Source organism: Leptonychotes weddellii, chromosome 13 (assembly GCF_054177405.1).
Source record: "Leptonychotes weddellii isolate Sample4059 chromosome 13, ASM5417740v2, whole genome shotgun sequence".
NCBI lineage: Eukaryota > Metazoa > Chordata > Mammalia > Carnivora > Phocidae > Leptonychotes > Leptonychotes weddellii.
The window spans coordinates 18,192,693-18,215,191 of record NC_138381.1 but is presented as its reverse complement, the minus strand read 5'-3'; the positions used below and the strand labels follow the sequence as shown (position 1 = coordinate 18,215,191).

General features: G+C 39.7%; 1 protein-coding gene across 45 annotated transcripts in view; it reads right to left on the bottom strand.

Annotated features, from left to right (window-relative positions):
- The window catches only part of TCF4 (transcription factor 4), a 353,993-nt gene that overhangs the window by 21,416 nt on the left and 310,078 nt on the right, over positions 1-22,499 (bottom strand). For 36 of the 45 annotated variants that reach the window (XM_081801147.1, XM_081801151.1, XM_081801164.1 and 33 more), the window contains 4 exons: positions 16,932-16,999; positions 15,709-15,787; positions 12,675-12,751; positions 9,731-9,934 (listed from right to left, as the gene is read on the bottom strand). In XM_081801147.1, coding sequence (XP_081657273.1) covers positions 9,731-9,934; positions 12,675-12,751; positions 15,709-15,787; positions 16,932-16,999 — 428 coding nt within the window. The remainder of the gene's footprint in view (positions 1-9,730; positions 9,935-12,674; positions 12,752-15,708; positions 15,788-16,931; positions 17,000-22,499) is intronic. The other 9 variants (XM_081801162.1, XM_081801157.1, XM_081801178.1 and 6 more) reach the window with 1 other exon arrangement.

Sequence of the window (22,499 nt, the reverse complement as noted above, 5' to 3'; positions counted from 1 at the left end):
GCTCTTCCTGTGGACTCTCATGTGAAATATTTGAGCCAATTGTTGGAGCTGCTGTGCTTCGAGGAGGGGCTTTCCACCCAAGGCGGCCTGGCTGGTGCTGCACGGTCCCGTATCATCAGAAGATTTGGGCACAGAAGATCCTTTATTTTCTGCACATGTTTTTAATCACTTTATTTGATACCTCTGCAATGCCCTTTCTAGCCCGTCCCTAACTGCTGAAATCCCACACAGACATTAATATGAGCTCAATGACACCCTTTCCAGGAAGGTTTTCTTAAGAAACCTTAGGTCTCCTAAGGCTGGACAATGTTCCTCCTTCTCTGAATTGTCTCTTAGGTCACTTCATCATTCCACCTTGCATTACAGTTAGGCACATACTTGTGTTATTCCTCCCCGCCCCCCAGAGTCAAAGGCCTACAGGATCAGAGACTCTCGCGCACATTTCATAACCCCCAAAGGATCTGAAGCACAGAAGACAAGAATGAGGGAATGAACATCTGTGTAGTTGCTAATATATACAATATTATCTTCCCCCCCTCTCCGAAAATCTGCTTTCTTGAGAAAACAAGGATAATACCACCTTTTTAAAATGCAAGGGTTGTGCCTTTTCTAAACCATGGACAGTTTAGATTGTGTCCTTGTCCCCAATAAGAGTTCAATAAAAAAATATGACAGTGACTATAGCTATTAAAAGCATCTACCTGCTTTTTCCTCTATTATTTAAGAAGAAAGCCAAGTAAGAATACGATGAGACCAAAGCATTTTAAATATGCTTTTATATTTTGAAAGTGGGGAAAACAACCAGTTTTTGTTTTTATTTATTTAAAGTTCATGACACCAGGGTACTAAACACATACTTTAGGGGGAAAAAATTAGGGAACTAGGCTTGTTTTGTCCCAGAAGTGGAGAAAGGGAGTCTTGGGTTTGATGATCCTATGCAGATTGACAGCCTTGTTTCCAGGTCACAGGGCCTGTTTTGAGTAAAATAGGTATTTGGGGGGTGGGGGGGAAGAAGGGGATATACCTAGTTTGGACCCACTGCTATGGGATCTGGGCATGCATCATGTCCTAACCACTTGTCCCAGGGATTGTCAATGGAGCATAAGTGGTTTCACTGCTATGCCTGTATTTAAAACCTCTTGACTTTCATTTGAGTGAATGCAGAAATATCAAATGGTAAGCTCCAGGTTTCTGAAGCTGTTGTACCTAATCCATAGTTAAGAGAATTTCTTTAAGTCAGACAGAAAAAGACAAATACTGCATGTTCTCATATGTTATATGTAGAATCTTTAAAAAAAAAAAAGAACTCAAAGAAATAAGAGTAGAATGGTAATAGCTAGGGGAAATGGGGTGATGTTGGTCAAAGGGTACAAACTTGTAGCTATAAAGTGAATAGACTCTGGGATCGAATGTACAGCAGGTGGATAGTAATTAACAAAATTTTATTATATATTTGGAAGTTATTAAGAGTAGATCTTAAAAAAAGTTATCACCAGGCACACAAAAAAAAGGTAATTTGTGAGAGAATGGAGGTGTCCACTAATCTTACTGTGGTGATCATTTTGCAATATTCACATGCATTAAATCATCAGGTTGTACACCTTAAGCTTATATATGTTTGATGTCAAGAATATCTCCAAAGGCTAGGAAAAGTTTTAAAAAATAAAAAGAGGGGCGCCTGGGTGGCTCAGTTGTTAAGCGTCTACCTTCGGCTCAGGTCATGATCCCAGGGTCCTGGGATCGAGCCCCGCATCGGGCTCCCTGCTTCTTCCCCTCCCACTCCCCTTGCTTGTACTCCCTCTCTCGCTGTCTCTCTCTCTGTCAAATAAATCTTAAAAAATATATAAAAAAATAAAATAAAAAGAATTTCTTCAAGTTCTTTATCCTGTCTTTTTTTCCTTAAGTTTTTTTTTTAAAAATAAATTACACTATTGATATAGATTAAAAAAACCTTTCAGTTGAGACTGCTAATCTGCTCTCAGAAATACAATTGTGGAGATTAGGATAGATGGTGAAACACTAGAGATAGGCAAATAGCCTCATCAAAGACAGAAATCTACATTGGTTTCCATATAGTAGCTACAGAAAGATGCTGGAGATGACTAAGATCTTGAGTGAAATTCTTTAACAGGCTATTTAAAAGATAGTTTCGAAGAGCTCTGAAAGGGAGGCAATGACCTCTCAAACTCCGTTTGGTTCCACTAAGACCAAGTCTTTGTGGACAAACCTCACTTCCTCATTCGTGGGAATGCCACGTGTCTGGTGTCTTGTGATAATGCTAAGGACAAAATGAGAGTAGAATGAGTTGAACATAACTGGTTGAAATATTAAACCCAAAGGCAGGGGACGATGTAAGCGTCGAGAGAATGTCTGTAGCCTTGAGCCTCAGGCCTTCTGCTCTGTGTCCTCCTTAGCTAACATTTTTATTCGTGGCTTTGCTCAGGGCAAGAACGGCACCCATCAAAGTTACCGAGGACAGAGCCAGCAGAGTACGTGACTGCATGAGGATCTAAAGAAGAGCTTCCGATGGAAACAGACTGAAGGCTGAAGTATGAAATTCACAGGCATAGAAAAACTACAAAACAACAACAAAAAAAGCCCCACAAAAACCCACAAAGGCATAACGTGAAGTTCTGTACCAGTACAACACAAAGTACACAAGGGTAGTTGAGATGCGTGTGGCTGATGGATTTCAGCTGATTATAAATTCAAACTCTGCCAGCAGGATGATGAAGGCATCAAAAATGGCTAATAGGATCTTGCTAGGTGGCCTTTAGGTGAAGATACAACATATTGAATGGGTTTGGTAATAGATCCACCCGTGTCCACCCTGATGATTCCTTGAGCACTCAGTTCAGTTTGAGACTCTACATGCTAAAAGGTCCTTGAAGAAGAAAGCATTCCTTTTAAACTAGGGAGAATGCACTGGAAAGTCATAAAATCAAAACTTTCATGGGGGGTGGTGGTGGTGGTAAATGTCTGAAGATATAAATATCTAGCCCAGAGGAAAAAACACTGAATAGACTGTTGTCAAAGAACTGTAAATTTCTGAAGTATTTGTTGGGTTGACTTAGGGGTAACTTCAGTGGGCAGAAAAATGAGGACTGCACAGAGAAGTAAATTTGGGCTGGTCATAAAGAAGAATTTCCCAACATTTGATAGAAATGGGCTTTGTGGTCATTTAGAGCTACTTATCCTTGGAGGGAAGGGGGCTGGTAGAGGCTTGTTGACTGCTTGGCAGGGGATTTTGGGGGATTTGGATAGACAGGATAGCTAAGATCCTGGAGATTCTACAGTAATAACTGCTTAGAAACGCAGCATCTGCTCAAATATACATGAGACTTTATGGAGTCAAACTCTGTGAAAATGTAAGAGGAGCAAAATTGAAGACCTCTATGGATCAGACCTTCGTTGAAACAGATTCTTCTGACTTCTGCCACTCTCATGACTATATATTCCAGTAAATGCTCCCCAAGATATCACATCCCTGCCCATGACTCTTTCCTGTTGCATGAAGCCAAGGAACAACTAAAGAAGGGCCTTGGGTTTCTATCACGGTGAGTACTGAGTAATGCACAGACTTGTTGAATCAATATGTTATACACCTAAACTAAGATAACATGGTATGTTAATTATACTTCAATAAAAAACAAAAATCATTCTTTTCTTGGGTTTCATTAGTTTCAGTCAGTGATGAAAAGGTTTGTAATATCAGCCACAGTTTTGAAATTGCTATGGTACTGGGTTAGAGAGGAAGTTCACCGCGGCAGTGTGGTATTTAGTACAAAGAGTGCTGCTCTCCTTGCTGGCTTGTCTGGTTTCTATCCGAGCTTGGCCATTAACCTGTGGGCGTCCATGCTTGGGTCACTTCCCCTTTCTGGGCCTCGGGCTTCAGGAGTAAAATAAGGGCCACGGGCTAAATGACTTCTGGGGTGCTTTTAGAATCTAGAATTCAATGGTCCCAACTCTCTTAAGAACCATGAAAGCAAAACTAAGTTAAGTTGTTATCTTATGAGGCCGTACGTGGTAAAAGTTCTCGTCTGTTCACAATGTCAGTTAAATAAAAAAAGGTGCTTTATCACCTAATGAATTTTCTTCTGATAAATTCTTTTTAACCCAAATTAAAAATGTTACGAACAGAGGGAAAGTGGGCTAGGACGGGCTTATATCTTTAATGCATGGTTTCTTTCTTTCTTTTTTTTTTGCCGCCTTCTTTCTTTTTTTTTTTTCTTCTCTTTTTCAAGTTGAAACGCGTGGTTTCTGAAATGTGTGCCACACCCCTACCTGGGGGTTCTAGGAGGGGGTCTCAGGGTTACTGTGGAGGATGGGTTGGGTGGGGAGTTCTACAGGATTCCTCCACTCCTAAGGCAACTAGAGCAACCAGATCCCTAGGCGATCCCTGCTCTTCTACCCAGTGACAATGCACCCCTCCCCCCCCAGGTAACAGAGCTACATCCCTGCTCTCTGATGGGGCTTGCTGTATGGGCTGTAGCAATTGGTTTTTAAATATGTGTCTTTTCCTCCTAAACTGTGAACCCCTTGGGAGCAGAGACCACGTGTTAGCACGGAGCCTGGCATTTGGTAACCACTCTTGATAAATATTTTTGGAAATGAATAAATGGACTTTAAGCAAAAAGGCTCTAGGAACCACACTGATTTTATATATTAATAGAGGAGATTTTGAGCTAAATGATCCCTTCGTTGCCGACTGTACTAGCAAGTAATCAGAAGCACATACAGAGTCACATGAAGACATTTTTGATGTGGGTTTTGTTCATATTCAGTTAAAAGAGGAGATGAGGTCATCTGAAAGGCTTGCTTTCAGGTCTCATCTGTGGATCGGAATACTGAGTGAACACTGGAGAGAACTATTTTCTGAATAAATAAATGACAGAAAACTGTCATTTCAATAATTTATAAAAACCTAATGATTTAATATCAGGATTAACCACGGAGGTATCTGAGGCACACGGGGGTTATATCTGGGTAAGAGTGTCTAATTAGCTTAGTGACAAACCCACCTGTTTCCTTATTCTCCCACATTCAGAGATTTCTGCTTTGAGTCTGTCGGAAACGTGGGTGGTTTGTGTAAGAAAAATAATTTAAAATTTACTACTTCATGACCCTAGTAAGGAGAGTTTACACCTCGTGCCACTTAGCCCAGAAATGCTGACTTAAGAATAAGTGTTTAGACAGTGAGGGTTTTAATCTAGCATACCACTGCACTGGAGGAAAAATTCTTTACCTCTGCATTTGGTAAAGAGCTGCCCTGGGAACTTGGCCATGGGATGCCTGGGAATTCTTTCATCAAGGAGCATTTATCAAGATCTGAAAATCACAAGCTCTTACCTGGAAAGGTGCAGCTAGAGCTAATCTCTGGGGAGCGCTAGTGGTAGTAAACAAAGAGTGTGGAACGTGAAGGCATTGTCCCTGAGTTTCAAGTTGGCTTCGGGACTTGAGCCTCCTCAAAAACCCAATAAGGCCCATCTGACCAACCCCTACACTGGACATCACTATCCTCCTCAAAGGGCTCCTGCGAAGACTGCCTGAGGTAATATTCACGGAGCACCTAATGTAATACATAGTAACCAAGGATTTATAATACAGGTGATAAGGCCAAAGTCAGGCCTACAAAAGATACATAGTTTTGCATGACTGGGTAAGAAAAATATGTAGCCGGGCGCCTGGGTGGCTCAGTCGGTTAAGTGTCTGCCTTCGGCTCAGGTCAGGATCCCAGGGTCCTGGAATCGAGTCCTGCATTGGGCTTGAGCAGGGAGCCTGCTTCTCCCTCTCCCACTCCCTCTGCTTATGCTCTCTCTCTGTCAAATAAATAAATAAAATCTTTTTTAAAAAAGAAAAAAAAAATATGTAGCTAACAGTGTGATTCACAGAGCTCTGGAAAGTAGAAAAGAAAATGGACTATCACAGCGGAAGGCAGCAAGGGAAGGCTTCCTGGAAGAGGCAGAATTTGAGTCTGAACCTTGAGACTGGTGGGAATGAGATGGACAGAGGGAAGGGGGTAGGGCAAGCCAAGACCGATAGACATGGAAGAACTACCTAATGAGAATGTAAAGGGCAAATTCTGGTAATCTGCACAGACTGGTCTTGCTGGAAGAATTCTGACATATTGGAATAGCTAAACATAAGGCTTTTGGTAAATGGTAATGGGGCTTAATCAACTGGATTAAGACATTGGTCTTTATTTTGTAGATAATGGAAAGCCAGTGAAGGTTTCTGAGCAGGAAAGAGCATGGCCAAATAGCATCTAGAAAGCCTGCAAGTCTACAACATTCACGCTAGTATTATGAGCCATGCTGCTGTGAAAAAAATCCCTTTCATTACACTAATACTTAGTAAATCACTGAAGACCTACTTCAGAACTCCAAGGAAAACATTTTATGAATCAAAAGCTAAGTACAATATGTTAGCAATTAAATGAGATAACATAACAGTCGAGGCAGAACCAGTTTTCCCCACCACAATTTCAAGCTGCCGCAGAAAGAAATGCTTATATCATCTTCCAAGTTATCAAGCCATTTTGTTTTGATTTTTGGAAGGCGGGGAGAGAAGAAGCAAGAAGAGGAGGGAGGTCAAGAGGATTCAAAGCTGTCTATTCTTTAATCAGGAGGAATTATTAAGGGACTTATAAAGGAGATTTGCTCAGAACAAAACTAGCCCTGGGATGGGTCTTAAGTTACTAAAACTGGCTTCTACTCCAGAACAACGAACGAAGGTGTGTAGTTGGAAAGAAACACCCACCAGTGTTCTCTGCAGCGAAGTTTCCGGTGCATACCTCCCACTGCTACTTTATTTACTGCAGCTGGCCTGAGTTTTATAGCCTGTTTCATGTATTAAAATTCAAATGTGGAAAACATTACCAGTATCCTCCTTGAATTTTTTTGGTTGTTGTTGTTGTTCAGGGGGAAGGGGGGTGGGTTTTTTTTCTTCTTCCCCTTCAACTTCCTTTTTATTGTGGAATGTATCAAATGGTCAAAGGCTAACTTCAGACTGACTAAATTCAAAAACTATTTCCTTTGTTCTTCTGTTTTTGTTTGAAAATTCATACCAGTTTGCACAAGGAAAGAAATGACAAGCCCATCTCTTTCACACACGTTAGGGTTTCAGGCTGGGAAAGCTCAGACTCTGTGGAACCTGCTGGGTATTTCTGGGAAGAAAGGAGAAAGACAGAAATACCTCTCACTGGGTTTCGAGGGCGGCAGGTTGTTACCACACCACAGCTTTGGGGTTACTCTATCACCTGGTCGGCTCTGCAGTCATCCCTGATTGGATTATAAATGCCTTCAGAGGAGGGAATAGGAACTCTTCCTCCTCAGCAAGACTAGCAGCTTTACGGCTTCTGCAGAGCGTTTTCAAAACCAAATCAAAAACGTTTCTGTGTAATATTGGCCGATTATTTCCCTCCTCCTTTTGCTCTGCTCCATTCTCCCCCTCTTTCTACTCACTCCAGGCCAACCTCCTGTCTCCAGAGATGATTCTGGTCCCTTCCTCCTATCCCACCTTTGAATCAGACTCAAGGGGGAGGCAACCCAAAGGTCAAAGAGTGCCCCAAAGCATCTATGTATAGTTTATTATTTTAAAGAACCACTTAACCTACATCTGGTATTTAAGAGCAAACTTTACATATTTATGGAAAAAAAAAAAACTGTCTCTGAAGCAATGTGCCCGTTCAACATATGCAAAATGAACACAGCTACAGAAATTAAACCATTTTTCTCTTGATTGAGAGCAGATATAGAGAAATGGTTATATAAGTCACAGATCTGGCTTTTAATAAAGCCAGATTTCTTAATTAAAAGCAGTATTGTTTAAACATTGTAGTTTAAAAAGAAAAGAGCTGTACAAAGTAAAACCTCATATTATATGCATCCCAAGTGTATTTAACACATTACCTGAGGCCAAGCTAAATTAACATCTAGATTTTCCTTTTGTAAACTCTTAGCAACTGCCATGAATAGACAAACAATTTTTACTCAATGATGAATTTTTAGGATAGAGGTCAAGGAAAAGCAAAAAAGAAAAAAAAAAAACATTTAGCTTTGGCATTCAGAAATATCTTTCCACGTTTTACAAGTGAGTTCATTGCTTCTATTTATATACCAGTATTCTGGGCTTCAAATTGGTTGCAGGTTTCCATAATACACCGCTCAGGATGGTCCTCTCAGTCTCAGTCTTTTATTAAGAGAAAGTGAAAGGAGGACAGAAGAATCCTCTTGACCAAGAACTTAAAAAGCCTCAGAAGAACCTGTGCCTATTCTGCATTCTCCTTTTGGAATCATCAGTAAACAAGAGATGCTATATTGGTAACAGAAGATAGGCTTTCATCCAAGCAACTTTTTAAGAGCCTACAAAGTACAAAACAGGACACTAAAGTGTTTCTGATCAGGCAGGTGTTTATAAGCAGAATACGCAGAATCATTAGTAATAAATTCTCCACCCATTTGGTCACCTTACTGTCATCACTTAACATTTTGTTAGGAAGATTCTGAATTTTGGGGCACTTGGGTGGCACAGTCCATTAAGCCTCCGACTCTTGGTTTCGGCTCAGAGCATGATCTCAGGGTCTTGAGATCAAGCCCCACATCGGGCTCGGCACTCAGCATGCAGTCTGCTAGGGTTTCTCTCTCCCTCTCCCTCTGCCCCTCCCAACACACTCATGCTCTCCCCTCCCCACAAATCAATAAATAAATCTTAAAAAAATCTGAATTTTCATAATCACCAAAAAAGGCGAATGCATTCCCAAATCATTTCCAAAAGCAATGGGCACAATTGAAATTTCAGTTGTAATATGGACAAATCTGCTTAAATATTATTTAAATAAATACTTATTCATAAATGGGCAGTGATAAACTACTGTATCCTTAAATCACACAGTCCCACACCATATATTTAGGCAGATAAACACACCACATATTTCTACCTCCCACACTCAGAATCAAAAGACATTGATTTGGATTCTTTGATAATAATAACTTTCAACCTACTCATATCTGAAATGCCAGTAATATAACATGTACAAAAAAGTTGGGTCCTCTAGATGACGTCACTAAGATGAAGAATTTAAAACACCAGTAATGACCCAGCAATGTCCTCCTGGGTATATACTCAAGTGACATGAAAACACACGTCCACCCAAAAACCAGTACGTGAATGTTCACAGGAACATTATTCATAATCGCCAAAGAGTGGAAATAACCCAAATATCCATCACCTGGTGAATGGATAAATATAATGTATCCCTATGTTTGGCAATAAAAAGGAATGATGATCTGATATAGGATGAAATATGTATAAACCCTGAGAACATTCCACTAACCGAAAGAAGCCAGCTAGTCAGAAAAGACCATCACATATTGTCTGATTCCAGGGTTAGGAAATATCTAAGAGAGGCAAATTATAGAGACAGAACACAGTCATTGCCAAGGTCCAGGGAGAGGGAAAAATGGAGTGTAACTGCTACTGGCGTGGGGATTTCTCTCCTTTTTTCAGGGGTTAAAACGTCCTAAAATTAGACTGTGGTGATGATTGCATAACACTGTGAACATACTCAAACACAAGGAATTGTAAACTTGTAAATGGGTGTAATGCAGGTAAGTGAAGTATGTATCTCAATAAAGCTGTTTAAAAAAGAAAAAAACAGCAGCAGTGGTATTTATACTTGAAATTCTAATTCTATGCAGTAACTGAAGAGTCTACAAATTTCATCACTTACCATGAGTGAATGTCTGTTGGCTGAAAGAAGACCAGTTCCATACCCTGAGCCCAGACCACCCATTGCTCCATTATGAGAAGGTCCAATGATTCCATGCATGTCCCCATGACCACCAGGCATAGCTGTGGATGGGCCCACTGCATGATTCCGGAGAACGTGAATAGCATCATCCAGTCTTTCTAAACGATCTTCAATTCGGCTTTGCTGTTGGTTAATAAATGTTGTGAAATTTGATTTAGTTTGAAATGCATGCATAGGTTACAGAAGTAAAACTTGAGTTGGCACAAATCATACTTTGAGTTTCTGAATATATGTTTCCAATACAATTTATTTCCTTGAATCAATAATAAAAATAAACAGTGACCTTCCCAAGAAAGTAGTGAAAAATGTTAATGGTATATCATAGTGTTATTTTTCATGAACAAAGTATATTTTGTAATTCTTCTCGACATTATAATGTACATATGCTATACTGTATTGAACTAGCTTGAAAGAGAATTTAGATTTACTTCAGAAAAAAAATCTATAGAATTTAAGAAACATTCTAGCGGATATTGATTAAAATTTTCAAAAAATTAACAATGGGAAGATGATGCATTTAGAGTTTCCCAATTAAATTATTTTCATTATCTTCTTGGAAGCCTATTTCCTTCATCTTTTCTGTAGCATATGATACAGTGCTATGTATCAAGTCAAGGACAGGTAAATACATGCAGACTATAGTTTCTTACTGAGTACTATCTATTTTTACCATTGTTTCTTGCCTTCTATCTATTATCACCAGCTTGTCCTTGTGTGTAGAGGGGACTGGGAACTCAAAACGGATACAGAAAAAAAAATTACAAAAACTATGCCAACCAAAGTGGTATGAGATTTCAAGACTGAAGAATCACAAAGTCATGAATCAACTGTTCACCAGGGGCTTCTAATGACTTCAAAGCCCTTACTCTGTATAAAATTCACTACCTTATATAATTAAATTATACAATTCAAAACCAACTGACCTTTTTTTTTTCATCCCCGCCACTGGGATCCTGTTTTCTGCAACTAGATAAGGTCTATACTATAGTTTTTGGTGAAGAAAAAGGACATGTAGATGTGTATTCACTTTTTGCAGTATGATCAATAATGATAGCAAGTAAACATCTGCACACCACTCTCCAGTGTGCATTTTAAAATACGCCATTTCACTGGATCTTCATTCTCCATGTGTAAGGCAAGCAGGGAAGACATGATATCCCTTCCATATAGACGTGCAAATGAGGCTCAAAGAACTTAAGTATTAATTACCTGGTGTCACAATGCCAGGAAATGGTACAGTTAGGATTGAATCTAAGTCTTTGGACTTCAAATCTAGTGCCTCTTTGGACTAGATCATGCTACAGCCTACTGTGATTTCCAATGGGCTGTGTAACCAGATGTACCAGCTCTGCTGCATGAGAATAACAATTTCTAATTATTCTGTACTGACAGAAGGAATGTATGTCTAATACAGTTAGTCTATGGTACAGAACATTCTGATTTGGTGGGCTTTGTTGTTAAGAGACCTTCCCTAGATTCCTCGCTGCTACTTATGAAATCTTTGAAAAGGTACTAAACTTCTTTGAGTCTATACGTCATAATTTATAAAAAATGGGAACGATAAGATATACTTCCAAGTGTGAATGTGAGCACTGAAAAGAAGTAATACGTGTGCCTATCTCCCTTTCTGGCTCACAGCTTCCTGGTGGAGAGAGCAGTTTCTGCTTGCAAATCCCCTTGAGAGTGTTGAGTATTTAGAGAACTAAAGCTATAGTTCATAACTATAAACCGAGTCTTTATGGTTCTATAGTTGGACATAACCTAGTTTTGATAGATGGATCCCAGAGAATAATTGATGCAGGTAAACATTTAGAACAACTATGGATTATCTGGATGTGGGCTGCAGATTAATTAATTAATGTAGGCAAGGCAGGTAGCGCATACCTTGTCTTACCCTGTGGTTGCCTTTTGTGGCTAAAATGCATAGCTGGATGATCCCACACTACAGCAAGGAAGACCACAACCAAGGGGGAAATCCACCTTCATATTTCCATTTTTAGATTTTCCTTAATTCAAACAGTAAGCCAGAAGGGAAGAAAGGAAATTCTGAGCTGCTGACAAGACATTAAGTTAGATAGACGGATCAATTGATGCCTCTTCCATGTTCTATCTCAAAATAGGGAGGAAAAGAGGGAAACCCACCCCTGAAGGATTTCAGAGTTCCTTGTTGCCACTTCTCCCCATTTGATTCATACACTGACCAAAGGCCGCCCAGAGCAGTGTGATTTCATGCACATTTCCAGCCACATCCACCATGAGTTGACAAAGACTAGAGTGTCAGACACTGAATCATCATGGGAGTGTTTGTAATATTAATTATACCCATGGAAATTTTCAGCTGTTTGCCACTGGAAGAACAGACATTTAATGATGTTACTAGATTTCTAGGAGAACCAAAGTGAATGAGGAAACAGACAGTAGGCTTCTTATTTAGAGGTCAAGAGGAGAACGCCTCTAAGCCTGCCACTCTGGAAAGTAAAGCAGAGGTATATTGAATCTTCAAGTGTTCCAGCTACGCAGCTTGGCTGGAACTCCAGCGCTATTATATCAGGAATTATTAACTCATTGACAGGGACCCTTCCCAAAGATGCGGCGGACACTGCTATCTTTCCAAGATTTTTAATCTCTTACCTGGTCTTAGGTATTTGGAGCCCTGGGGCTTACACTGTAGTAGTATCTGGGTTATAATCTACAAACAGGAATAAATAATAGTCTAATAACTCTGGCTCTAACCAAACTTGTGTGCTTAACATAAATCTGAAGTTTCTGTTAGTGAAATAAGAATCTTGGAGAGTTAACCAGATGCAAAAAGAGAAACATGGTCACCAAATGGCTAGAGGAGAGATTAACAGACGAGACTTACCAAAGAGTGTAAGGGTCCTTCATAATTAGGAGATGATGAGGCCTGTCCTCCATTTCTAGACCAAACAGCTGTGCCTGCTGATAGTAAAATGGAGATTGCAATGAGATCTATATAATCTGAAAACCATCTCGCAGATATTTTAAACAGTTCTTTTAGAAATAGCAATGCTTATTTTCATTTGGACAATTAAGATAAATACATGTAAACTTCCCATACAAGAATTTTGGGACAAGGAAAACATTTTCAATTTCAAACTTGATGTAGACTCGGAATTCTCTCAGGCTTCCTCCCAAAAGGGAACATTTATTTTATTTATTTATTTTTTAAAGATTTTACTTATTTATATGACAGAGACACAGTGAGAGAGGGAACACAAGCAGGGGGGAGTGGGAGAGGGAAAAGCAGGCCTCCCACTGAGCAGGGAGCCCGATGCGGGGCTCGATCCCAGGACCCTGGGATCATGACCTGAGCCGAAGGCAGGCGCTTAACGACTGAGCCACCTAGGCGCCCCTCAAAAGGGAACATTTAATTGGTTCTGAATTTAGCCAAGGAAGGGTTCCTCCTGAAAAAAAGAGATACTACATAGTCAAGGCACTTTTAAGAAAGCAAAGGGGGATTTTGTTACACCTTCATGCAAGGCCAGTTTGTGAAACCAAAATTCTGTCACCAATGAAAAACAGCATTGCTACTTGTTTTAAAAATGATCCTTAAAAAGGGATAAGCCTTCCAAACTTTTTAAGGGAATAAGATTAGTTGGCAGCGCTCCACTAAACCGGAAATTTAAAAACTCAATATAACAACAGTAATAAGTAAGTGGTTTCTTCTGAAGAAAATAATTATTTTGTGATCCACTAAACTTGATTCCTGCTACAATAAATATTACATGTCTAACCTACAAAATAAAAACCACTTTTAAATTTAAAGTAATGCATACTCTGTGTGGAAACTAAGAAATAATTCAAGAAAGGAAAAAAATATCTGTGACCTCACTGTAATCTCATGCCCTGACATGGTTAGCATTTAAAAAAATCCCTTCTTCCTGTCATTTCTGGGTGTGCATGGATGTGTATTTTTATGCTACATAAAAGTAGGATATTTTGTTCAATTACTTGTAGTGACCGAATATGGACAGAGCCAGCTACTTTCAGTGTGAAAATAGCAATTTATCCCCATGTTTACATCTTTGTAAAGTTCTCTCTTCCTAATATGGGGTCTTTCATGGTGCATTAGCTGGACCCCCAAATTGGCCTTGTTTCTGTGTCTCCCACCCAGACGATGCTGTTCAGGTTTTGGGTGTTTGTGGCGTTTTCTGGAATGATTTGTGCATCCTAACGTTCCCATCATTAACCTAGAAATGGAGCGGTAGGATGGTGAGCACCGGATTCTCGCCAGAGCGCTGGTACTGATGCTCACGCCACCTCAGCAAGTCACGTACCCTTTCCGGGCCTTAGTACGCTCATCTGTAACATCAGAGTGCCAGACCAAAATCGTTGTTCTCAAACTTTTTTAGACCCGAGATTTTTTTCCCCCAAGTGATAAAATAGATGAAATTAAAGATGCTTTGTGTGAAATGGGGAACTTGGAGTTCTCCCTGCTCAGACTCCCTCACCCCCTGCCTCACTGGGCTCTCTCTGGCTCTGGACATTGACACTGGTGATCATGTCCCAGAGCCTATCAGTAGAATACTGACTCAGGAGTGGATAACACTTCTGGACTTTCCCTTCCTTTTCTGTCACGGGGAATGTTTAACACTGTTCCATTATCTTCTTAATATCATGTCTGTGTCCTTTCAGTTTCAATTCTGTCCATTGGGACATGTGGACTTAAAGGTCCAGCCACCCTTCTCCATTTGGTGACACCCCACCCCCCAACCATGTCAACGGAGTTTTGGAAAAGGCTGATATTCAGTCCCACCTAAGCCATGGCCATCACCTCTGAAAGCTTTGTGCAGTCTGAAACCTCCCACTCTCCACCGGGAATCCAGTTTATGATGCCCTGTGAGTGCTGCATGCAGGGAATAACAGGGATCGAGGAGGGAGCATTTAGGCAAGTGACTCTACTATAAATTACAGTAAGGTCAAGTTTCAATCAGGTACAGATGCGATTCAGTTTCTTTTTTAGAAACCACCTGTCCTCCCTCCCAAGAACAGAGACATGCACCAGATAGGGCCTTCTGGAAGCATTTATACTAAAAGGGCAATGAGCCTCTTAAATGGACCTCTGAAAAGTGAAACGCTTTACTAAAATAATTCAACAACTTATAATTTTATTATTTGAAGCCACAGGTCATGTTAATTTGTTGTATTTTAAAGGCAAACATCCCATTTTGCTCCACACAGTTACTTCTCTATTTACAAAATTAGAGTTTTCCTCAATCACGCCAGTGAGGTGGACTTTAAAAAGGACACGTGGAAAGTCTAAAATTTCTGTGGAAAATGATCCTTTTGAACAGTCTGTATTTGATGACGATATAATCTATATTCATATTCCTGACTATATTAACTGGGTTTTCTCACCTGAGATGTCTTTTTTTTTTTTTTTTAAGATTTTATTTATTTATTTGACAGAGAGAGACACAGCGAGAGTGGGAACACAAGCAGGGGGAGTGGGAGAGGGAGAAGCAGGCTTCCCGCCGAGCAGGGAGCCCGATGCGGGGCTCGATCCCAGGACCCTGGGACCATGACCTGAGCCGAAGGCAGACGCTTAATGACTGAGCCACCCAGGCACCCCCTGAGATGTCTCTTAGAGTCTATTATTCTGTTGAATATCTTCTACAAAGCTAAGAAAAGTTTAAGAAGTTTTCCACATGCCTAAGTATTCTAAAAACATCTAATTTTTGAGAAAAATTTTGGATGTGAGTGGCTGTACTTTCATATGGCAGTGGAAAAGACAGACCTTTCCATTTTTCTGTTTGGAAATGTTCTGTTTTGAGCTTTTGGAGGGAAGGAGTTTCCACCTGCCGCACCAGGAAGTACAAGAGGGCAATTGTTTTCATACACCGGTACCATGATTGGATTGAATTTAGGTACAGTACCTGAGAGAGAAGGAGGAGAGCCAACAGGAGTTGAAGGGTTTGATGAAAAGCTGTTGTTAGTGTGATCTGGAGAATAGATCTTAAAACAGTGGGGGAAAAAAAAAAAACACCCTCATTTATTAGGAATAAAGAATCAACATTTCTTTAAATGACAAAGTGTCATTGCAATTCACCTAAAACTTACGAGTCATAAAATACATGTAGCAATTGACTCTAGTACCAATATTGTAAAATGAAAGATTTAACACTTATTTTAATTTTTCAAACCAAGAATTATGAGCTCATGTAAGATGGTGGGGACAGTACTGGACCAGGGTCAACAGACTGTGCTTCTAATCCTTTCCCTCCCACGCCCTACCATGGCTCCGTGGCCATGAGCAAGCCACATGAACACCCCAAGCCCCCATTTCTTCCTCCATCACACAGATTAGACAGCATCATCTCTATGCTTTTTGTCCAACTCCTTCTCCGCCATGATTGAGGCATTTAATGCCAAGGCTTAAGAATGGCCAGATGAAGTATAAACTTCCACTTAGGTCACAACGTTAAATTAAACTTACTTGATGCTCCCAATGGTAAGGAAAAACCAACCAAAGAGACAAAATGTTAGAGCAACAAATCCCCACTTACATTTGCAAACAACCACGTGTAGATTTTGAAGACAATACCAGGCACACGGCCTCACACAAATGAGGTGTACTACTTTGTCAGTAGTGAACATGCAAGAAATGTTCAATTCCAGCCTCCTGGAGGTGGACAGGCGAGGCAAAGAAGCTGAGTCCCCAGGTGCCAATTAGGTGACAATTTCTCACGGACCTCAGTTATGGTCATTTTTTTTTTTAAGTGCCTTTCCCAAAGTGTTTTAGAATTGCCCCATGCCAAGTCAGTCTTAGATGGTCAATGAGCACCATATGAATTTAGAGAAAAATAAGAAATCAAGATAGAAGATCTATATACCAAAAGGCCTTGAGAATATCCACAAATCCATAATTGAGGACTGCTTGGCACCACTGTGAGGAGACAAGCTGGAAGGGTCAGCCATTCCCTGGAAGCTTCAGAGATCTCTCCTCAAATTTTCCAATCATCATTCTACAAGAAAGCTAGCATTTCCAGAAATCAAAGCTATTTGCCATTCATTTTCTACAATTCCAAATGTCCACTTCTGATTAAAGTTCACCCTTCCACAATGGTACATATGAAGTCCAAAGTCAATATTTCCTCACCGAAGCAAGTGCTTTCCCCAGAGCATCTCCAGTCTGGGAGCTGCCGGCGGCCCCGCTTCCTCTATTTGCTGCAAAAACAAAAGGCAGAATCTGAAAAACCAGGCGGTGAGCCGTCTAACAATTTTCTATTCCTGGTCCATTTACTCACAGTTTAATTGCATTTTTAATGCTAATTACAACACATTAATCTTTAATTAGCATTAATTTGTTTGCTGAGGTAGATGTCAAATATATTCATGTTACTTTTTTTACAGATAAAATATAAACCTGACACCTTGGTTTAAAGATGAAGTGTTTCAGTTGTTATCACTTGGCCCCTTGTTGCTCAGGAGTAGTTAGTGGAGAATGGTAGCAAGCATGTGAGCACATGAGGTTCATTGCTAAGCGGTAAGCAGTATGTTCAGATCTCTGAAATCCTCAAAGTGTGCCTTTTCTCGCTATTTCATAGAGTCAGTTGAATTGTCTTCACAAGTAATTTACGCCTGCTTTCCAGTTTTTAAAAGATTTGATACACAGCAAAACGAGGTGCTCCTTTCAGCAAAAATAAAACAGAAAGTCTATAACGGGTCTGGCTTCTTAGGAGAGAAAATATTTTTAATATTTCAAGTAACACGTATTCTCCACATACTCCAGTCTGTGTTTACATTAAAACAAACAAACAAACAAACAAACTGAACTGTGACGCTACAAAAAATCAGGATGGTCTCAAATTCCGGAGATAAAACAAGTCTACATATTCACAAAGTTATCTCTGTCATCTTAAACACTGGTATTTTTGACTACAAAATAGTTGAACCCGAGGACTGTTGTGAAAAGATATAGATTCTGGCACAGAAGTCAAAGTATCAGCTCTACTGAACAGTATTAGTACAACACTTAGAACACTGGGCATGTGACATTTATTAAGGTCCGAACATTAGCAAATAAACATAGTATTTAAATAAAACCTATTAAACTTCAAGGAGCCGTCTTTCACTATTTTGTGAAATAAGAAAAGGAAATTTCAAATCAACTGATTAATCCAAGCAGAACTTCATTGCACATGACATAATTAAAAAAAAAAAAAAATTCCCAGCCCTCTCTTTGACCCAAGAAAGCGCACTTGCTGACAAATGTGTCATCTGCTTCCAGATCTGTAAAATGGAGTAGTGGGGTCAGATCTCAAGTGGTTGAATTCTCTGCTTCTCTAGGTTGTAATTTCATTCTCCTGACCTCTGCTTAGCATAGTTAAATTGTGCTTGCTATTTTTATATAGTTATATGTTGGGTATGTCAGTCAATAATCTTCTGAGGTATGCTTTATTTGTTTAACAAAACCCACACCCATATTCATTTGTTAATTACTAAAACTGAAAGAAAACTGGTATGCAATAAAAGGAACGCAACCACCCTCTGACAAAACCACCCTTTTTTATATCACAAGTTCATAATATTAAAACTATATTGGTTATTAGTGCTAAGGATTATAAGTATAAGTGCACCTTTGAAATGAGGGTCAGACATACAATTGAGCTAGTGGAAGGAGCTCCCAGATGCCAATAATATTAAAAATACTTAAATATAAGAGATAACTGAAATTAAATCTCATGTGAAAATGAAAATTTCTGCAGTGAGGAGTTCCTAAAAATGAAAGACAGTTCTAAAGAGAAAATAATAAAGATTTTGAAAGCACAGAGAGCACTAACATTTTTTCAGCATGTACTACGATTGTATTTGGGGGCAATTAGATACTTTTTTTTTTCCTAGAAGCAATATTATCAGATACCTAAAAATTAGATTTATCAGTCAAACAAATTTGTGATCTGCTTGATTAGAAAACAGATCTTTGTGAAATGGAATTCCAGAGCCACACCGGAAAAAAAAAATTATATTACCTAACAAAAAAACCTAAATCACCAAAAAAGATAAGAGGTTGTTTCAATTACAGATAAAATTTACTACAGTAGTAGCTTTCAAAAGCCTAAACCTTCCTTTGAACAACTTTAACATGAGGGTGATAAATTTTTCAAAATATATTTTCATGAAAACCAACAGAAATATTTTAGGGAAATTTAAAAAATAAATGATATATATACAGCATAAAATCATACTTGAGAAGAGACAAGATAAGATCATTAAGATTACTTTTGTACTACACCTTTCCAACTAAACTTTCTATTTGTGCCTCTTTTAGGACTCAGGAAGTAGAATAAAAACTAGAATCAACTTCTTACCTCATGTGGTCATGAGAATGTTTCAGAAAACTCCAAAGGCTACTCATGGAAGCTACTGATAAGAACAGACTATTTTTTCCCATGAAGCCATTCCACCTTGCAGCAGCTGGAGGGCCAAACCCAGGGGCTTAAATTTCAAAGCCGCGTACTGGGGCCAATCTGCCCTTTCACTTGGAATGCCTTTTGTTCTGTTCCAGGAAATGTGGGAGAAGACACATTTCCGAGCCCCTGAACATGTTAGGCTACACGGGTCCTTCTCTTAAAGATTTCTCTTTTTATTTGTGTGACTGCTTTGTCCAAAGGCAAACGTAATCAGAAAGTGAATTTAAATTCTCAAGTGGCATCCTCTTTTTTATACTGAGTAGTAATGGGTCGTGGATGGCCAAACACACTTCTAATCAAACTTTGTGCTCATCAGGTCCACGTTGTGGCTTTCATGCAACAGGCTCGATTCCTGTTCTAGGCCCAAGTTTTTGTCAACTCGTATTATTAGAAATTGCCAAAATGCTCATATAATAGGAAGAGAATAAAAATACTGCCCCTACTACGTAAAGACAGGATTGATTTCTTGTTATTTTAGCTCTAATCAATTTCTGTTGCTCAAGGAAAAAAAAACAAAAACAAATCAGTCTCTAAAGTGGTAAGGTAAATATGAATACAAGATGAGAAGTTATTAAAAGGAACTGCAATTTTGTAGGAGGATTCGAGACTGCCAACCCCCTAAGCATTATTCAGATGGCTTGAACACAGGTGCTGTTGCTGGCTAGAAGATGCAGCAGAAAGAAGGGTCTGGTATCTTCGGTTTCATGTGGGACCACCCTCGGTCTCAATCTCAGCTTTGTGAAAACAGCAATTCCTATTAGAACACACCCTAATCGCAACATCAGAATGAGCGGTGTCTGGGGACCGGCTACTGAAAGTCAGAATTTGGAAAATGTGTTATCCCTTTATTGCACACCCATAACCTCAGGCTGGGAACACTGTGAAGATCTAAAAGGAATAAGTAGTATAATTCATAGTGAATTTATCCAAAAGATGATGACTGCTTTAAAATTTAGGGTTTTTTGAACTATGTCCAAGTGACCTTCATGTGATTAAACAATTAGAAGCAGCATAATGCTTCCAAAATAAGCCATGAGTTCATCTCTATAAAGATGACAAAAGAAGGAGTATCTCCAGCATTCCTACTACACACGATTTTAGAATAAAGACTCAAATATAGGCCACAATGCACTAATTTTTAGCAGGAGGGATTCCTAGGAATTCAAGGGGGGAGTTGGGCCCCAGGACCATGTGCAGGAAATGGACGAGAAGACTTAAATCAAACTAGTTTATTGTTCTCCGTTGGTGGTCTTTGTAACTAAGATGCCATGTCACTGCTGGATAAAATCCATATTACTCTTATGCTCTGTGCCTGTTCATCACCCAACTGTATTTGAAGGCTCAAGATTCTTACAAAAGACAAAGTGAATATTATGTGACTATTCTAATAATAAAATTACTGTGAAACCAAGTCCTCAAGGGGAATTGGACATAATGTTTCTACTAGAAAAGCCACATACTAAAATGCATCATGTCATACAAACATGTCATTAGAAGTGAAAGTTGTAAGCCAGATTAATTCAGGAACCAGATAGATATTCCAGGGTAATCCTTAGCATATGTTGCATTAAATCAATCATGGCAGTCTGTTCCTTCAACACTGTTTGGTTTGAGGTTTAAAAACATGGGAAGTACCATGCATTAGAAAGCAGGCCAGTTAAAGACTAATGGAATAATAATAGTTATTATAACCGTTATGTTAGTTTTATGTCCAATTCCCTCCGAGGGGAAGGGAGGGTGTGGAGTCCCAAACAAGCAGGGGTCACACTCTGGGAAGGTATACACATGGTATTCCCCAGTGGGGTACTGGAGCACTCCTGTCATTGAGTAACCTCAGGGGACCGTTAGGCTAGGCGGTGCTCTCAAGCTTTTTGGTCAAGAAGGGATTGGACATTGTGGGTAAGAAGGAAATATGTAGATAGCAAAATATATGTGGCTGCTATCCTCTAGACATTTCTTTTTTTTTTTTAAAGATTTTATTTATTTACTTGAGAGAGAGAGAATGAGAGACAGAGAGCATGAGAGGGAGGAGGGTCAGAGGGAGAAGCAGACTCCCTGCCGAGCAGGGAGCCCGATGCGGGACTCGATCCCAGGACTCCAGGATCATGACCTGAGCCGAAGGCAGTCGCTTAACCAACTGAGCCACCCAGGTGCCCCTATCCTCTAGACATTTCTATCCTCTATAGGTTGGCATCTAAACACTTGGCCACGTACATCCAGCCGCACTGCCCTGGAAGGATTTTAGGAATATAGTTAACAAGCTCTGATGGTGGTAACTCTGGATTTAGCTCTTCTCTTTAACTGGGTACTCTACCAGCTGAACTAGTAAGAATCCATGCTGTGTCCCGTGCATTATATTCCTGTAATTCCAGGGAGCTTCATAGACCCTTCCAATTCAGAAACATCAAATGTAACCTCCAGAGTTTGCTGACAAGGCTTCAGAGGAAAATAGTGGACTCCATGCCCCAAGTAAAATAAGTGATAATTCTCTTGAAAATCCACGGATGAATGTGTCATTAAAAAAAAAAAAAAATCCTGTTACGATAATTGGGGTGTGCTGTCCTTAAGCATTTATTTCTCAAAAAAATGATATTGGGCAGTAAAGGGCAAGAGCCAACAAAACAAAACGAGAAACCGTGATCACCCCACCAAGTCACACAAGCCATCGCAAGCTTCGGTGAGCGTCTGCCATCTTTGAAATGCAGAGGACAGAATGGGGGACAAGGGGGCGTGATTCCAGGGGGTCACCTTCTGACGGTGCTAAGCTTGCCTCTCACTCCACATGCATTTTGTTGGTCTATGATCAGTTCAGGACATTCACTGATGGCCGGGAGGACACATTATAACATGAAACTCAGAAGCGGGGCAATGATCTCCTTCTGAACTGAAAAAAAAAAGCAGCTTCCTAAGACATCAACGCCATTTATGAAGAGATTGCATTGCCTTGTGCTTTTTCACCAAGAAAACTTGAAAAATGTGATGTCCATGTGTTAGTGCTTGAATCCCATTCTTACGGCATTAGCAGTGCTTATAGTCATTTTCTATGGAATCATGTGTGTAATCTCAAACATGTGTTAGGCTATGTGTTCTCTATTTACCAATTATTTAATTAGCTCTGTTTGTTCTTTGAGATATAGGCAATGTAATATTTCTTTATTTCCTGCATTTCAGAATGAGTGAGTATATGCCAAATACTTTCAAAAGTCTACAGATGTATCCTATTAATCCATACTGTTTGTTAGGGAAGTATCACT